Source organism: Cibotium barometz, chromosome 6, assembly GCF_041138505.1.
Source record: "Cibotium barometz isolate CiBa-2024 chromosome 6, ASM4113850v1, whole genome shotgun sequence".
Classification (NCBI taxonomy): Eukaryota; Viridiplantae; Streptophyta; class Polypodiopsida; order Cyatheales; family Cibotiaceae; genus Cibotium; species Cibotium barometz.
This window is the reverse complement of record NC_141051.1, coordinates 45923676-45942787: the sequence shown is the minus strand read 5'-3', so window position 1 is coordinate 45942787 and position 19112 is coordinate 45923676. Positions and strand designations below refer to the sequence as shown.

The window sequence follows — 19112 nt, the reverse complement described above, 5'->3', positions numbered from 1 at the left end:
TTGAGAACTTGCATAACTGAAATTTCCGTGGAAAATGTTCAGATGGAATTTTCGGTCTGATGGACCATTTTTGTGTTAAGAATATGAATGAATTATTCTCTGGTCTGTATGTTCTACTTATAGAAGGGATCTTAATCCTAGGATTCTCTAGGGGGCTCACCAAACTATAAAGAACCCCAGAATCAGTTAGATCTAAAGTTAGATTTGAATTATAAATAAAGTGGTCTTTTCACCTCAACGTCTTGGTTAATTTGGGGAAAAAAGAGACTTAACAAGAATTTTCGTATTGATAGGTTCATGGACCAGGGTTGTCGTGGTGGGAATGTTAACTCCCAACTTGATGAGGAAGAGCTCAAATACTTCGATGTCACCGAGTACAATGAGAAGAGTAAAATAGCTCTTGAAAGACTGAAGATAGTAGCAACAATTAGAGTGGCATGGAGAAACCACTACGAGAAAAAACGTCTGGATCGAAACACCCAGACATGGAATGATCTCAAGATTTACCTAAGGAAGAGATTCTGTCCTCCCGACTTTTTGGAAACCAAGATGAATGAATTCTTAGAGTTAACCCAGGGGAGCAGAACTATTGAAGTGTATCATTAAGCATTTGCTCTCCTCCTCAAGTTCTCGCCACCACTGGATGAAGAACAGCTCATGGCCAGGTTCATTCGAGGACTAAATGAACCTTTGAATATCCTAGTGAAGAATGCCAAGCCAGTTTCCATGGTCGAAGTAGTATAGATAGCAAAGGATTTCGCCAAGGCCTTTGATGTCAAGGTCCCGCCCCAAAACCAGCACCATCATCTTTCAAAAGATTTCTAGCTTTAGAGAGTGATTCCAACTTTCCACCGCCTAAGACACAACAAGGTCAATCTCAGGACGACATGGGAAGTTCCATAATGGAAGAAAGGTCCTTTTCCCGAAACTCAATCCCCTAGAATTCAACTTTAGAAGTTCCATCCTTGAACAAAGAAGTGAAATGCTATGACTGTTAAGAATTTGGACATCGTAATATATGGATTGCCCAACTCCATTTGGATCAAGGTTTGTGGGGTAGGGACATGAGGAATCAAGATTCCAGATTCCAGCTCTTTCCTTTCAAAGTAATCAGGTTCCTTTCCGTCAAAATCAGGGAAATCCCAGAGGTAGAACCTCTAACCAACCCTCAGTTTCAATTAAAGTAATGCAAGACCTCCGCCTCAGATTCCGCCTCAGAATAGGGAAAGTCAAAGAGAGATGTTCCGAAATCAGCCATCCACTTCCAAGGCAGTAACGCTAGAAGTAATTGAAGAGGAAGAAGATGAAAGATATTATACTCCACCTACGAGATGAGGACATCTCGCATTTTTAAGTGGGGTAGGATATAAGATTCCTCCCTCCAGCTTTTGAGGTGTAAAGGTATAAGAACCTCCCCTTCTGTTCTTGTAATTATTCCCCTCTCTGAAATAGAAGAAAGATCTTGTTTTACCCTATTTTGGACTAGAGAGAGAGAAAATGTCTAGAGAGAGATAATCCAAAATTGAGATATCTTTGGATATAAAAATCCTCCTAGTGTCTTCATTTGATTCCCTTGAAACAGAAGTTTAGAATTATCTTTCCAATGTCCATTAGGAATTAATTAAAAATGGTATAAGGGACATTTGCCTAAGGGTCTATATTTTCAGAAATTTTTGGATTATGGTCCAATTAAGGTTCCAATGGGCCAACTCGATTAATCCAAGTGTTACAATGAGATAAATCCATGAGAATAAAAGAAAATATCCAAAAATGAGTAAATGCTCACATAAGATGAAGAGTTGATTGAGTACAAGGTTTATTCGTTAAAAATTATAAGATATTACTAAAAAAATGAGATATTTTGGAATAATGATGCATTTTTGACACCTTGGTAAGGAAAAGGGGACTCTTGAGATAGGCACCACTTTCACGTGTAGAAGGGTTTTTAATTCAAAAAATTATGATATTTTAATCTCTCCTCTCTCCTAAATCAAACCAAATCAAAAAGGGAGCCAAACTAGTCCAAATCAAAAAGGGAGCCAAACTAGTCCAAATCTTGTCCAAATTGAGTCAAACTGAACCTGGAAAATTTTCGAGCCTAGTTGGACTTGGTTAGTGGTCTCCCTCACCTATAAATAGACCCTTAGTCATTTGTAATGGAATATTGGAGCTATACCATGCCAGTATTATATTAAAATAATCATATTTTCTATTATCCCTTAAATTTTTCTCTCTCTTGGGAGCTTGGAGCTCTCTCTCTCTCTACAACTCTTGGAGTTGCAATTCTCCTCTTGGTGGACCAATTGATTGGTCGGGGCCTTATTGCAATTGGAGAATCAAGCCAAACTTGGAGGTAAAATCAAATTTTATGGTTTTTTTCTAATTTTCTCTATAACTTTCTTCTTCTCAACCCCTCACAAGCTTGAGAAGCCTTCGAAATGATTTTTTTAATTCAAACCAAGCTTTCCCTTAAAGTCTTAATGTTTAACTAAGAGAAAGTTAATCTTTATGCTTATTTGTAATGCTTTCTTCAAGTAAATCTCTCTCTCTAAAAGAATAGCAATCTTTATGGCTAAATCCCTTAAAAAAGGATGCTTCTCAATGATAGTCTCTTAATTCAAAGCTAAACTCTAGGCTTGATAAGATAGAGATTAAGAAAATTATATTTTCATGATTTTTTGCTATTAAAATAATGCTAAATTATTTTAGATTGTTTATGAGTAGTTGAAAACTACTCTAATTCACTTTAAATGAGAAATGGATTACCCTAACAATGTGGGAAAAGAGGAATGTTGAAATTAGCTTAATCTAGTGAGATAATCATAGTTATGTTTAATTTTATGGTTAAAATTATGATTTAAATTCATAGTTTGATTTTAAGCATAAAAGAGGAACTACTTTTGTATTTTCATTACAAGCTTTTATTCTTTTAGAAATATTTTTTAAGAATTATCAGTAATAGCAGAGCGAAGCTATGGTAAAATTTTTAAAAAAGAATACATATCTTATTTCTATGCATAATACTAAAATAGGACTTCCTACCATACTCTAGGATTAGACATCCTATGCAAAAAGAATGATTTTCATCATATTCATGAGAAATAAATTTTTGTAATTATGCATAATTAATTGATTATGGTAAAAGAGAAATTTTTGGTAAATTTATTTCTATACAAAAAGAGGAATTTCCATGATATTTGAGATCCAAGTAATTAAATGGTAAAAGAGAAATTTTTGGCATAATTCAAATTATGAGTATTTATCAAAAGTAAAATTTTGAGCATTATTAATTCTATTGGGAAATATGGGTAGAATTGATTTTTGTAAATCCCATGAATCTTTTACTCGAAAAGAAGAATATTTAATATATTTTACTTGAGAAATTTGAGAAAGAATATGAAAATATCCATTGAGAAAACTTGGATAACTCTTACTTAGAAAAGAGAATCTGGAATCCTTGTGGGAGGATGAAGGATCCAATGAGTAAATGGAAGTTTAGATATAATTCTCATTAATGAAGCTTAAGGAATGAAAATACAATACTTAAATGCTCTTTCTGAGTTTTTACTATTCAATTATGATAAGGTTTATTTTCCCTTTTTAAACCTTCAACAACACTCTGATATGTAGATTCAATGGGATCGAGAAAAAGTACCCTTAACTAGGCCATGCAATTGGCAGAAACTTAGAAAAGTCCTATCAGTATATCGAAAGTAGAAAACCGTACGAAAAAGTGGATGTGATAAGATGTGATGAGATGTGAGTGAATGTGATGAGATGTGGATGAAATTGTTGAAAATACAAGTGAATAGGGTGTGTGCGGGAACAAGCCCTTGGTTAGAGGCTGTAAAAGAGAATGAGTAAATGTGAAAGAACCTGTGAAAAGGTGAGAAGAATCTACTAGGAGAGAATAAAGGGTAGCATGAGAAGATTTAGGAGTGTGGAGATATTCTGGGAGATATTCAGGGAAAAGAGAAGAGGTGGAGAGAATCAGGCAAAAGGTGGAGATATTCTGGGAGTGAATCATGGAGAAATCAATGGGATTAGATGCTTGATGTAAACTCTATAAATCCACATCTTTGGAAAAATCAAGTAGGTTCCGGGCATATTCCACATTACATTGTAGAGGGTATCATCAAAAATTAGTGTGTTATTTCCATCCAGGTCATGAAAAATTCTCCATGCTACATCTAAGTTTTTGTGGTATACAAATCGATATCCAATAAGAAGATCCATCTTTTGACATGCTGCATGCCCTGCTACGACCTTAAACTTTTGATGGTGCCGAGGAAAGCACAACTCAAGAATGCATCGAGTTCTTTGTAGTCTATTAGTACTCCAGATCCATACCTCAAACCATTGCATACAAAAATCAAGGAAAGTGAATGCATCTTTGCGAATCAAATGCCAAACACTTGTATTCTCTTCCACAAGATGCATATGTTTGGCCCAGTCTGGACATACATCACCATGTTGCATCTCAATGGTTTTAAGTAAAACACCATTGAGTTCAAGTATCAATACTCTTCTTTGTTTCCTTATTGTATCTGGGAGTGGTGGAACTCTTTTGCCTCTAGGTACATAAGTCACCAATGATTGGTGCCACCTCAATAGTAAGTTTTCTGTACACTTGAAATCAAAGCTATATGCTTCAACATATCCTGTTGAAAAAAAAATGTTTGGTTAATGTACATTCAAAATTTTGAATAAATATATTATGTGCCAACAACATAAATTCATCCATGATATGGATGGTCTTAAACCTTCATAGACAAATGCTCCAATACCTCATTAGTTCAACCAAAAAAATAAAAGAGCGAGTATATTGTCAATGCTAAATTTCATCAAATTTATTGAATATGATGTATAAAAGATTTTCACTATTGAGATAATTGAGTCTATCCAAATTAAATTATTATGATATTCATAGCCTTACACCTTGACAAGGCAATATATTCAATAAAAAACAAACACATCTTTATTGCAATCGAATTGCAAATATTGACAAAAGAGATAATCAAATGACAGTTAGTTTGAAGGCATTTGATTTCTTGATACAATAGTGTAAAGATTTGGCTCGTACAATCCAAAAATTAAACCCATCTAAGCACATTGTTTTGGCCAAAGCCTAAGTCTATCTTATGGGCTTTTAGGTACAAAATGGCTCCAAACATTCTGCACCCAACAAGTCTTGATATTTGTGCAGATCCCATACTTCAAACTGCACGTTTAGACCTCAGAAATGGTTTCCTTCGACCTGTAGCAACAACTAGTTTGGGTTAGGTTGGAATCTGATTATACTGTCACTCAATGTTTAATGAAACCAGACATTATCCTACCCATAAGCTCAAGTAAGCCTTTTGTAGCCTTGATATGTATGCTTTTGCTGCAACTCCACTTATGAGATGACCACGATCATATCCCAAGCGAGTAGCATAAGCAATAGCGTGTTGATCACTCAAAATCCTTCTTTTGTAACACACTTTTAACAAGCTTAGCTGGTCTTTGGATAGTAATGGTACTCTAGCTTTGGATGCCAACATTGCTAGATCCTTGCTTATAGATTCTACTTCTCTTTTTTCCCCTCTTGATTGGACATACTTTAGCTTATCAGCATATAATGGTAAGTGTGAAGATGCAGAAAATGAGTTTTCCACTTCTTCTCGCAAAAATAGGGAGGTGAATTGGAGCCATTCTTCCAGTACATCTTGAAAATCGATAAATAAATTATGGCCATGTGTGATAGGAAATTGACCTAGCCGATTAAGCAAAATAATAGACCTAATGTCATTTGTATTATTTAGATTTAAAAGGTAGGGTAGAAGGTCATTGCACAGTACGTAGTCGTGCCCTCCTTGAAAACTTTCAGGGAAGAGACAGTTGATTTTTGGATTAACACATCCCTTGAAAGGGCTATCATCAATAAGCAATGTATTCTTCTTATTGCAAATATCTTGGAACTGATTCCAAACCTTGAGTAAAGGTTTAAACATAGCCTCAACAGTAGGCTTATCTGGCCTATACACTTTTCGAAGATTATGGATATAACATTCTTCTTGTCCCCACACCATAAAGAAATGATATTTCTTATGTGCATACTGTTCAAGAGTGTTTACATAGGCACAAACATTCTTGTGTAGCATGGTGGACCAAATACCAACATGAAAGTACTGGCAAATCTCATCCAAAAATTCAAAACACCCGGGGCGAATAACAACTGTGGTGCGACCAATATCAATTCGAATACAATTTGTTTGTGGATGCCTCTTCTCTTCCTTGTTGAGTAAAACTCCATTAAGATCAAGTATAAGTGCATGTTTCTTTATGGTGATTGCACGAGGAATATTTTCTGCATACAATACAGAAGAATGATAACACTTTAATGTGTTTACATACTTAACAATATTAAAACAAGTGATCCTATATTATCAATGAGAGCTAATTACAACAAAACATCCACAAGTTTACTTTCGTTTCATGCTCCCATACTCATCTATGATGATGGCTCCTAGACTTGATTGCATTTCCCTATTGATTGGTGAAGATTGAAATACTAATCTATCTCCATCTCTCTCAAAAGAATATAAACTTCCTAGAGGCCTACTCTTTTGTGTATCGGAACGTAGCTCCTCAACACGTTGCTCTATTTCTTGCGTACTTAACTTGTGATTGTTAGAAGTAGCTATACCTGCAAAAAAGTATGTTTCTCGCTGAGAAACATACTTTTTAACACACAAAATTGTTGAATAAATCATCTTAAATAACATCCTATTGAAAAAGATATACCTTTAGGTTTCATTAGGAACTCAATGGAGTCTTCTTGGGCCCTTTAATTTGCCATGAGGTTATGGAAACGTTTAACTTTTTGACAAATAGGAGCCCGCCATGTAAGCAAAAACCAATGGTTTGTAAGAGAGGTGTAAGAGTGGTCAAAGGGTGCACTTTTTCCCCCAAAAAGGGGAGGGGGCAATTTTACAATTTTCGGACCTCCATAACTTCTACATACAAGCTCCGATTTGAGCGGAGATTATAGATCCGTGATCTACGCATCAAGAGCTTTCCATAGATATGTTACATGATATGGTTTTATCCGCTAGATTTTAAATTTCATTTTCCCCCCAAAATTCAAATTCGAATAAAGTAGCCGTTTTGAAGCTTCTAATTAGAAAACGTTTCTTCTTAAGAGAAAAGGTTTGACTCCCTTAAACTGCCAAATAAAAGGGCCCAAGAAGACTCCATTGAGTTCCTAATGCTTGGCACCCTCTGCCACCAACAGAGTCCTTGATTTCAACTATTCTCTCTTTATTCGTAGCATATGTAGCCTCATCCATTTCTTCAACACCCTCTGCCCCCACAGAGTCCTTGATTTCAACTATTTTTCCTTTATTTGTAGCATATGTAGCCTCATCCATTTGTTCAACAATCTCTTCTTGTCTCTCCTTGGTTGCAGAAGTCTCTTGAAGCTCTTCATTAACTTTATCTTTATTCTCACTAACCTCAACATTAACTTGCAAATTAGGAATGTCCTTAGTCTCTTTAGTCCTATCACTTGAAGGCCTTGAAGATGTTTGCAAAGCTGAATCATCAATGTGATCTACCTCCACCATGTTGTCTTCATTATTTCTAGCATTTAAATCATGAGAGTTGATCTCTCTAGTAGGACTTTCATGATGATGTTCTAGTTGAGCAATGTTATCTTCGTCTTTCCCTTCTTTGTATATATCTGTAAGATTAAAATAAAATGCTATTACTTTTAGGATTTAAATAATACACCAAGGCTAATACAATACTAGTCATTTTTATATCTACACATATACTTTGTATCCAAACTTAGATTACTAAACTTCGACTGATGTACCATAATGAATTAGGAACCATAACATAAGAGTCAAACTTGAGTTTGAGCCTCACTTACAAGGGCAACGTAAAGATCGCTCAACTTGAGATTGTGCCTTGTGTTGGAAGACATCCCCAAGGTTGGACATAAGTGGAGGTACGGTTGAAACTTAAGTTTGAGCCTCACCGCTACACTAGGATATGGAGTAAGTGTAATTTCTTAATAGTAAGTGTGCGTCATCATTTGTATTAGGCTCAAACTTAATTTTGAGCCTCACTGCTACACTAGGATATGGAGTAATTTCTTAATAGTAAGTGTGCATCATCATTTGTACTAGACGTTGGCATGAAATAAAGGATAAAAAGCCAATGTATTAATCAAAAGATAAATAATTATTTTAACAAATCCACACTTTGAACAAAACCTATGCTAATATTAGTTGTTGATAAGCTCCTTTCAATGATCACCATTCGTTGTACATTCATAATAAGCACTATCAATGCACTTTTCTACCTTTCTTTGGTTGAGAGCTTGATGGGCTATGAGCATCACCATTCCCACCTTCATCATCATTTTCATGCCTTCCAATATCTTCAAAATTGTCTTCGGCATCCTCATTGAATAGAGCATCATTCCCTTGGTCCTCTTCATTCCTTTGCCCTGCATCTTCAAAGTCTATAGCATCCCCAACTTCTTTATCATCATCTGTGTCATTTTTGTTGTCAATATCATCACCTTCCTCTTCGTCCTCTGTACTTGGTGAGTCATCAATGTGAAGATTTTGAAGGTTCTCTTTTTCTGCATCATCTAGTGTTTGCTTTTTTGTGCCGCCACTTGCACCACACTACTCTTGCAAGGACGGGTGACCATCTAAAAGAGCAGAGCACTTTGATTCTAATGCCATCGCTTCCAAATCATCTTTGCATAAAGCAATACATCGTCTCTTCTTTAGCAAGCTCTCCTCTAGCACAACTCCACCACAATATATCTCTACAACATAGCTCTGTTCAGGACAAAACCCTGTGATGAGACCATCAATAAAGCCTTTGTCGATGAATTCTCTATTTTGGCCACTAGATCCTGAGATGAATACATTTTTTGTGAGAACCTTATCAATGGCCTCAAACTTATCAACCTTGCTGATGAAAAGAATAACAGTTGCAATCTCAACTGTTCGAGATGTCCAGGCATCATCTTTTTGTGTGTGGATCACACCAAATTCATAGTGCACCTTTGTTGACTGGCTAGAAATCCCTTCGATAAGCATTCCAATGGTAATGAAATCAACAAAACACACAAGAATATATTCATATTGTGAGTTTAGTGTGTTCAAAGCAAGTGCCAACTTGGAGAAAAATTCTGACGAGAGCTGCTCCTTTGTACCATGTAGGTCCATGATTGCCAGCTGAAATGGTACATGCTCTTCACTACAAAAGGCTATAATCTTTGTCATATCAAAACCCACCCCCCTAATTTTCCAAGGAATAGACTCTTGTTGAGATACAATACCCATAGATGCTCTATATAGGTGATTCAGTAAAGTTACTACACTTTTTGGAAGTGAAGGATTTTTTTTTGAAGGATTGAGAGCATCCCTAACAAAGGACTGGCTGTAACTCCTCAATTGATTATACTCATACTCCCCTAGCTTATATGTCTCACACACCTATTCCCAAGTCATCTTTTCCCTTGTCAGATCAAAATAGAAGGCGGTTATTGCATCTTTGAGAACTCGATCTGTTTTTAGCTTCCAAGCCATCTCCTCCATATCCATTCTTTGATGGGTTTGCTTTCCCTTTTTAAGCAATATTCTCTTGTCAAGAAGTGATGTTTGAATGTCCAAAACTTCACTCTTCTGAAGGCCTAAAATGCACCTAAACAACGTTGGGCCTAGTTGGACTGTTCCTGGTGCTTGCTGAATTTGCCCACTCTTCAAAGTTGGAAGTCTGGGATTTTGATCAAGACCTTTAGTTTGGGTTTCTCCCTTTGTATTTGGTAGCAAGCCTTTTGCATAAAGCCTCATGATCTTAACCCAGTTCTGCCATACATCATCATCACATAGAAGCAAGTGTAAATCATTTTTGAGAAAGTTCTTATGTAATGTGTGCTCCGTGGTCTCCACAAAGGCCTGCAAAGTTGCAAAGTAAGAAGTTAGCCCCCTCACTATAGATATCACAAAATATTAGGAGCTCGAGGAATTATGCATCTATGGGTTTTCAATCATTTGAAGCTTATGCTCAAACTTGAGTTTGAGCCTCACTTGCAGTGCTAAACTAGTATATAATGGTGATGCTCGATCTTAGGTTTGAGCATCACCTCCGTATGCGAATCTAGCACTTTCAAGTGAGGCTCCAACTTAAGTTCGAGCCATAATTAGATATGCAAGTGCTACACCATCACAGAGAGGTGAGGCTTGAAGTTCAATTTCAAACCAAACTATTAAGTTTATGTAGTTTGAGAAGAAGCCTTACATGCATCTTTCTTATGCTACTGCTATATTAAAACTATAGATCTATGAAGAAGTAAAGAAGAAGTAATGTAGGTCTATGATTTACCAAGATATAGCAAAGAATCAAAAGAGTACCTTCCAAGACTCGTCCATCTTGGGTTGATTGACACCAGGCAAAGGTTTACTACGACGACCGTTTGCATGCCATTGTGCTCGAGCTTGTAGAAGTTGATCGAGGAATGGCTCCTTTTGCATTGACTTTGCAACAGATAAATTCGCATCCTTGGAAATGTCACGAGAAATCTTGGGCGGGCAATTTACAATTATCTTAGATCTCCTGAACCTGAATTGCTGACGCAGTGGAGGGGTCACTTTAGCCATATTTAGAGCTTGCAAGCTTTTTGCAGCACTAATGGAGTGTTGACCAGAGATAATCCAATATTCAACTTTATGAATATCTTCTTTTGCGAGTTTATCAAGGAGTTGTTTTGTAGCACGATTACACGGCATCAAAATTGCAAGTATCTCCTCTTGCTTTGCGTCCTCAATAAAGTCTTGGGTCAAAATACGAACCCAATCCTTATTTAACCTTCTATACACATAGTTTGAAGGAGCAGGATAACATTTCATCACATCAATGCTGAAGACTTCATTTAGACCAAAGGGATAATATCCCTTCTTTATTTCTAATGAGATAATTGCTTTGCTGCCCTTGTTTAAAGTCTCAACCTCCATTAGCTCGTCATCGGACGCATCTATCTCCTTTGAACCACTTGCTGGTTTTGTCCTTTGCCTCTTTAAAGAGATTTCTTGAACCTTTGTAGAGTGCTTTGCCTTTCTCTTCTTTGCAAGTGTTTGCTTCTCTTCTTGCACTTGAGAGCCTACCATGTCTTCAGCTGCTATTGTGCTTGCATCAAGGGCTTTTATTTTGTCACCCTCCTTTTTATGTTTTGAAGAAGTTGCACCAGCATTTTGTAGATGCTTCAAGTGCACTCTTCACTATGGCCCTGCCTTTTTTCTCCACAATTTTCCTAACTTGAGTGGTTGTCTCCTTTTCACGTATGGACTTTTTTCGTGAATCCAAAGCCTTCTTTGCATGCCTCACTGCTTTCACCAGGTCCTCCACATTATCCACCCCTGAGTCTTCTTGATTGGAAAAGTCAATGATCTTCAATCCTAACTTTACAATACAATTGTCCTTTCCTAGTTTACTGCCAGTCATGTCTGCTGGGTGAAAAGTTTCCAATGATAAGCAAAACTTATTTGCTTTTGTAGTTTCTCCTTCTGGCAATACAGTGCATGTGAAGCATGGGTTTGCTCTTGCATCCACATCATCCTTAGCGCCTACCACAATCCCCATATCTCCATATGATGTATCACCTTGAGACAAAAACAAATGGAGGACTCCTTTGAAGTTTGCACTAGCATCGTAGCTATCCACAAACCATTTTACTCCTTCTTTGTTACTCAATTCGAAGGTTTTATCCACCGTAATTCTAGGAGTGACACTTTTAGCTTGAGTTGTTGTTTCGAGAGCATCCAGAGTAAAGATTGGTGCACCATGTGGTTGCGAGGTAGCGGGCGCTCTGCTAGCTTCCATTCCTGTGAAGCAAAAAAAAGTTTCAAAACCTTAGAAAAAAATGGATTTAAATGCTACATATCAAATCAAAACCTATCAAACTTAAGAGCATGGAGAACAAAGGCTCAATCTGAAGTTCGAGCCTTAAGGCCAGTGTACACTAGCATCGAGAGCCAAGGCTCCAACTCTAGTTCGAGCCTTAAGGCCAGTGTACACTAGCATGGAGAACAAAGGCTCCAACTCAAGTTCGAGCCTTAAGGCCAAGGTGCACTAGCATGGAGAGCAAAGGCTCAAACTTAAGTTCAAGCCTTAAGGGGCCGGGGTGCATTAGCATGGAGAGCAAAGGCTCAATCTGAAGTTCGAGCCTTAAGGGACCGAGATGCACTAGCATGGAGAGCAAAGGCTCAAACTGGAGTTCGAGCCTCAAGGAGCCGGGGTGCATTAGCATGGAGATCAAAGGCTCAATCTGAAGTTCGAGCCTTAAGGGACCGGGATGCACTATCATGGAGAGCAAAGGCTCAAACTGGAGTTCGAGCCTTAAGGGACCGGGATGCACTAGCATGGAGAGCAAAGACTCAATCTGAAGTTCGAGCCTTAAGGGGCCGGGGTGCACTAGCATGTAGAGCAAAGGCTCAAACTCAAGTTCCAGCCTTAAGGGGCCGGGGTGCACTAGCATGGAGAGCAAAGGCTCAAACTCAAGTTCGAGCCTTAAAGACAGAGTACACTAGCATGGAGAACAAAGGCTTAATCTGAAGTTCGAGCCTTAAAGGACTGGGATGCACTAGCATGGAGAGCAAAGGCTCAAACTGGAGTTTGAGCCTTAAGGGACCGGGATGCACTAGCATGGAGAGCAAAGGCTCAATCTGAAGTTCGAGCCTTAAGGGGCCGGGGTGCACTAGCATGGAGAGCAAAGGCTCAAACTCAAGTTCGAGCCTTAAAGCCAGAGTACAGTAGCATGGAAAACAAAGGCTTAATCTGAAGTTCGAGCCTTAAGGCCAGTGTACACTAGCATCGAGAGCCAAGGCTCCAACTCAAGTTCGAGCCTTAAGGCTGGCGAGAGCCAACTCAAGTTTGAGCCTTAAGGCCGGTGTACACTAGCATCGAGAGCCACGGCTCCAACTCAAGTTCGAGCCTTAAGGCTGGCGAGAGCCAAGGCTCCAACTCAAGTTTGAGCCTTAAGGCCGGTATACACTAGATTGGAGAACAAAGGCTCCAACTCAAGTTCGAGCCTTAAGGCCGGTGTACACTAGCATCGAGAGCCAAGGCTCCAACTCAAGTTCGAGCCTTAAGGTTGGCGAGAGCCAAGGCTCCAACTCAAGTTCGAGCCTTAAGGCCGGTGTACACTAGATTGGAGAACAAAGGCTCCAACTCAAGTTCGAGCCTTAAGGCCGGTGTACACTAGCATCGAGAGCCAAGGCTCCAACTCAAGTTCGAGCCTTAAGGTTGGCGAGAGCCAAGGCTCCAACTCAAGTTCGAGCCTTAAGGCCGGTGTACACTAGATTGGAGAACAAAGGCTCCAACTCAAGTTCGAGCCTTAAGGCCGGTGTACACTAGCATCGAGAGCCAAGGCTTCAACTCAAGTTCGAGCCTTAAGGCCGGTGTACACTAGCATTGAGAGCCAAGGCTCCAACTCAAGTTTGAGCCTTAAGGCCGGTGTACACTAGATTGGAGAACAAAGGCTCCAACTCAAGTTCGAGCCTTAAGGTCGTCGGTGTACACTAGATTGGAGAACAAAGGCTCCAACTAAAGTTCGAGCCTTAAGGCCGGTGTACACTAGATTGGAGAACAAAGGCTCCAACTCAAGTTCGAGCCTTAAGGCCGGTGTACACTAGCATCGGGAGCCAAGGCTCCAACTCAAGTTCGAGCCCTAAGGCGGCCGGTGTACACTAGCTCTCGATGCTAGTGTACACCGGAAGGCTCGAACTTGAGTTGGAGCCTTGGCTCCCGATGCTAGTGTACACCGGCCTTAAGGCTCGAACTTGAGTTGGAGCCTTTGTTCTCCAATCTAGTGTACACCGGCCTTAAGGCTCGAACTTTAGTTGGAGCCTTTGTTCTCCAATCTAGTGTACACCGACCTTAAGGCTCGAACTTGAGTTGGACCCTTGGCTCTCGATGCTAGTGTACACCGGCTTTAAGGCTTGAACTTGAGTTGGAGCCTTGGCTCTCGATGCCGGTGTACACTAGCATCGAGAGCCAAGACTCCAACTCAAGTTCGAGCCTTAAGGCCGGTGTACACTAGATTGGAGAACAAAGGCTCCAACTCAAGTTCGAGCCTTAAGGCCGGTGTACACTAGATTGGAGAACAAAGGCTCCAACTCAAGTTCGAGCCTTAAGGCCGGTGTACACTAGATTGGAGAACAAAGGCTCCAACTCAAGCTCGAGCCTTAACACCGGTGTACACTAGCATCGAGAGCCAAGGCTCCAACTCAAGTTCGAGCCCTAAGGCGGCCGGTGTACACTAGCTCTCGATGCTAGTGTACACCGGCCTTAAGGCTCGAACTTGAGTTGGAGCCTTGGCTCCCGATGCTAGTGTACACCGGCCTTAAGGCTCGAACTTGAGTTGGAGCCTTTGTTCTCCAATCTAGTGTACACCGGCCTTAAGGCTCGAACTTGAGTTGGAGCCTTGGCTCTCGATGCTAGTGTACACCAGCCTTAAGGCTCGAACTTGAGTTGGAGCCTTGGCTCTCGATGCCGGTGTACACTAGCATCGAGAGCCAAGGCTCCAACTCAAGTTCGAGCCTTAAGGCCGGTGTACACTAGATTGGAGAACAAAGGCTCCAACTAAAGTTCGAGCCTTAAGGCCGGTGTACACTAGATTGGAGAACAAAGGCTCCAACTCAAGTTCGAGCCTTAAGGCCGGTGTACACTAGCATCGAGAGCCAAGGCTCCAACTCAAGTTCAAGCCTTAAGGTGGAGTCTATATCCAAGTTGTGGAGTCTATCTTGGATCAATTTTACAGGTTCTCGACATATGTGAAGATACAAAAGAGAGCAGCAAGTGGTGCAAACAATCTACGACGAGCAACGATCGACAAATGACACACTTAGCGTGCAATCAAGTAAGCGTTTATATTAGTGTAGACAATCATTTAAAGAAGGACTTACTTTCTGAAGTCTCCGATGTTGCACAGTCTTGATCTTGATGGATGCTTGAGGTATCCGAGGAAAAGAAACCGCTAGAAACACAGGGCTGCAGGGAGATCTGCTCCAGGGTGCGCTTGAAACGCAGGGCTTGATTTGCTCCAAGGTGCGCTTGAAACGCAGGGCTGGATCTGCTCCAAGGTGCGTTTGAAACGAAGCTCTGCAGAGGGCGCGCTGGAAACGCAGGGAGCGGAGAGTTTTTGCTGCGAGAGATCTGCTCCAGGGCGCGCAGTTTTTTTGTATGGGTGAAACGAGAGGTCGGCCGGTTTTTTTTTTTGCGAGGGAAGACAAAGGCGGGTGCCCAGGTTTTTTTTGGCGAGGTCGGACGATTCTGGTTGTTTGCGAGGGAAGGGGAAGGGGAAGGCGAAGGTGATTTTTTTTTCGAGAGAGAGAAGGCGAAAAAATTTTAGGGGTCGACGGGGAATTTCGGGGTGCGGGCGGAATTCCGTTGGGGGGGAATTTCGAATTTTTGAATTTCCGTTGGGGGGGGATTTTTGAATTTGAATTTGGGGGGGGCGACCATTGGGGGGAATTTTTGAATTTGAATTTTGGGGGGGGGCGGCCGTCAGGGAGGCTGGCTGCGCCGGGAGAGGGGGGTGTTTCCAAGGTTTGGTCCCCATCAGAGCATGTTTAGGTACGATGGTATGGGAAAGGCCCGGATTTTCCATGGCCTCTTAAGCACTAAGAGACTTGAAAAATCCACACTTGCCAATAATTACCACTCCAAACATGCTCGGATTATGACCAAGCTTTGCAAACATGTGGGGGTAGGTCTCCCCCACATGCTTGCAAAGTTTGGTCCCCATCCGAGCATGTTTGGGTACGATGGTATAGGGAAGGCTCAGATTTTCCATGGCCTCTTAAGCACCAAGAGACTTGAAAAATCCCCACTGGGCGCTAATTACCAATTCAAACATGCTCCAATTGTGACCAAACTTTGCAAACATGTGGGGGTGGGCCCCTCCCACATGCTTGCAAAGTTTGGTTCGCATCGGAGCAAGTTTGGGTACGATGGTACGGGGAAGGCTCGGATTTTCCATGGCCTCTTCAACACACCAGGAGACTTGAAAATCCACACTGGTCAATTACCAATTCAAACATGCTCTGATTTTGTGACCAAACTTTGCAAGCATGTAGGGGTGGGACCCCCCCACATTTTTGCAAAGTTTGGTACCTATCGGAGCATGTTTGGGTATGATGGTATGGGGAAGGCCCGGATTTTCCATGGCCTCTTAAGCACCAAGAGACTTGAAAAATCCACACTGGCCACGAACTACCAATCCAAACATGCTCCAATTATGACCAAACTTTGCAAACATGTGGGGGTGGGCCCCTCCCACATGCTTGCAAAGTTTGGTTCCGATCGGAGCATGTTTGGATATGACAGTATGAGGAAGGCCCGGATTTTCCATGGCCTCTTAAGCACCAAGAGACTTGAAAAATCCACACTGGGCGCTAATTACCAATCCAAACATGCTTCGATTGTGAATAAACTTTGCAAACATGTGGGGGTGGGCCCCTCCCACATGCTTGCAAAGTTTGGTTCCCATCGGAGCATGTTTGGGTATGATGGTATGGGGAAGGCCCGGATTTTCCATGGCCTCTTAAGCACCAACAGACTTGAAAAATCTGCACTGGCCACTAATTACCAATCTAAACATACTCTGATTGTGACAAAACTTTGCAAGCATGTGGGGGTGGGTCCCACCCACATGCTTGTAAAGTTTAGTCCCCATCGGAGCATCTTTGGGTACGATGGTATGGGGAAGGCCCAGATATTCCATGGCCTCTTAAGCACCAAAATCCACACTGGCCGCCGCTAATTAGCAATCCAAACATGCTTTGATTGTGACCAAACTTTGCAAGCATGTGGGGGTGGGTCCCCCCCACATTCTTGCAAAGTTTGGTCCCCATCGGAGCATGTTTGGGTACGATGGTATGGGGAAGGCCCGGATTTTCCATGGCCTCTTAAGCACCAAGAGACTTGGAAAATCCACACTGGGTGCTAATTACCAATCCAAACATGCTTCGATTGTGACCAAACTTTGCAAACATGTGGGGGAGGCCCCTTCCACATGCTTGTGCAAAGTCTCGTTTCCATCGGAGCATGTTTGGGTATGATGGTATGGGGAAGGCCCAGATTTTCCATGGCCTTTTAAGCACCAAGAGATTTGAAAAATCCACACTGGCCGCTAATTACCAATCCAAACATGCTCCGATTGTGACCAAACTTTGCAAGCATGTGGGGGTGGGTCCCCCCACATGCTTACAAAGTTTGGTCCCCATATCGGAGCATGTTTGGGTACGATGGTATGGGGAAGGCCCGGATTTTCCATGGCCTCTTAAGCACCAAGAGACTTGAAAATTCCACACTGGCTACTAATTACCAATCCAAACATGCTTTGATTGTGTGACTAAACTTTGCATGCATGTGGGGGTGGGGTCCCCCCACACACTTGCAAAGTTTGCTTCCCATCGGGGCATGTTTGGTTACGATGGTATGGGGAAGGCCGAGATTTTTCATGGCCTCTTAAGTACCAAGAGACTTGAAAAATCCACAGTGGGCACTATTTACTAACCCAAGCATGCTCCAATTGTCAGGCATTTTTCTGAGTGGTCTTTTTGGCTCGTGTACATACGTGTGCATGGTGTGAATGAGAACTTGGCCGTGGAATGCCTTGCCAGGTATATAGGGTGGATCAGTTTGATTTGGGCTTGTTTACAGGCCTGCCCGGTAAGGTCAGATGGAGGTGGTTTCAGCTACTTGATGGCCTTGAAGTGTGTGGGCGTCCAAGAAATACAATGGCACTCGTAAGCTGCATTTGAATGTGTGTGAAAGCATCGGGGCAATTAAAGATTGCATTTGAAGAGGTGCATGAGCAATTAACGATTATGGGGCCAAGGTCATAAGAGAATTGGTGTGAATTGGTATGGAAGGGCGGCCATCCATTAGGAGAGGAAGAAAATAAAAATATAATAATGATTAATATGGCCAATAAAGTAGTAGCCACATGGCCACTTGTGTGGATGCCAATGTAGCCGCCAGCTAAAAGTCCAGAAGCATTGAGAATTGTGGAAGTCGGCATAGCATGCAGAATACAAGTGGTAAGGATCACCGTGTTGTTCTTGGGGGGACTCTTGGGCAACAGAGCTGGTGAGCGTGGAGCGCAGCTGAAGAGAGAGGCGCCTGGGGTGTGTGGCGATCGTGCAGACGTGGGGACCTCTCGTGTGAAGAGTAGTGGAGCGTGGAGCGGACAAGCCGACGTGTAGGTGGCTGGCAGCAAGATTGGGGAGCAGCGTAAGGTAGCTGGCGGCGACTAAGTGAAGAGGCAGGCCGCCTGTGGGGCTGGCGTGCTGAAGATGTAGCAGCTGTTGGTGTTAAGCGACAAGGGCTGAGTTACGGGCTATGCAGAGTGTGGCTGGTGGGGCGACTGGAGACTGCAGAGAAGGCCGCCTTGGGTAGGAGCAGCTAAAGCTAGCAGACGCTGTCGTGACGTGGGCGGTGTTGCTGGGAAAGTACGAGGCTTCTGGCTGTGAGAGTAGGTTCTAATCCCAACAAAGAAACTCTCACACATAACTCTCCAAGGAGCATAGGACATATCCATTTTTGATGACATAAACATGTGCCAATTCACCTCATTACATCCCCAAATTCAGCGTGATGATTGCACATAAATTGTGTATCAAGTGCATGTCCCGTTCCAAGCATAGATTTACTGACTCCTTTTTCCAAATCCCTCAAACCAATCACATGTAGGCATAACATAATCTTCAAAAATTTCCCACATACATGTGACCATTCACATCACATACATCAAGTGACACCAATTCCATCATTTCAAGGTGTCTCTTTATCTCCTGAAAACCTGCTTTTAAATTCCAACAACTCACAAACAAAAGATGACATATGGCATATCTATAACATGCTCATGTGATTTTAGGAAACTCCATGACTTGCATTCCAAAATCCAATCGAGTAGAAAACAAAACCCAATTTCCAGGAACCTCATTGTATTTCGATGTTTTCTTATTCCAAGATCCTTCAAATCCAAAACCTTCTCGTCTTCTAAAACCTTAAAGGTTTCAAAGATTATACTATTTTTCAAT

At 41.4% G+C, this 19112-nt stretch overlaps 1 protein-coding gene across 1 annotated transcript in view; it reads left to right on the top strand.

Moving 5' to 3' along the window:
- The window catches only part of LOC147637796 (uncharacterized), an 84370-nt gene extending 69116 nt beyond the window's left edge, over positions 1 to 15254 (top strand). The window contains exon 4 of the mRNA XM_086799050.1: positions 15094 to 15254. Within this exon, the coding sequence (XP_086655176.1) occupies positions 15094 to 15254 (161 nt within the window). The remainder of the gene's footprint in view (positions 1 to 15093) is intronic.
- The last annotated feature ends 3858 nt before the right edge of the window (positions 15255 to 19112 follow it).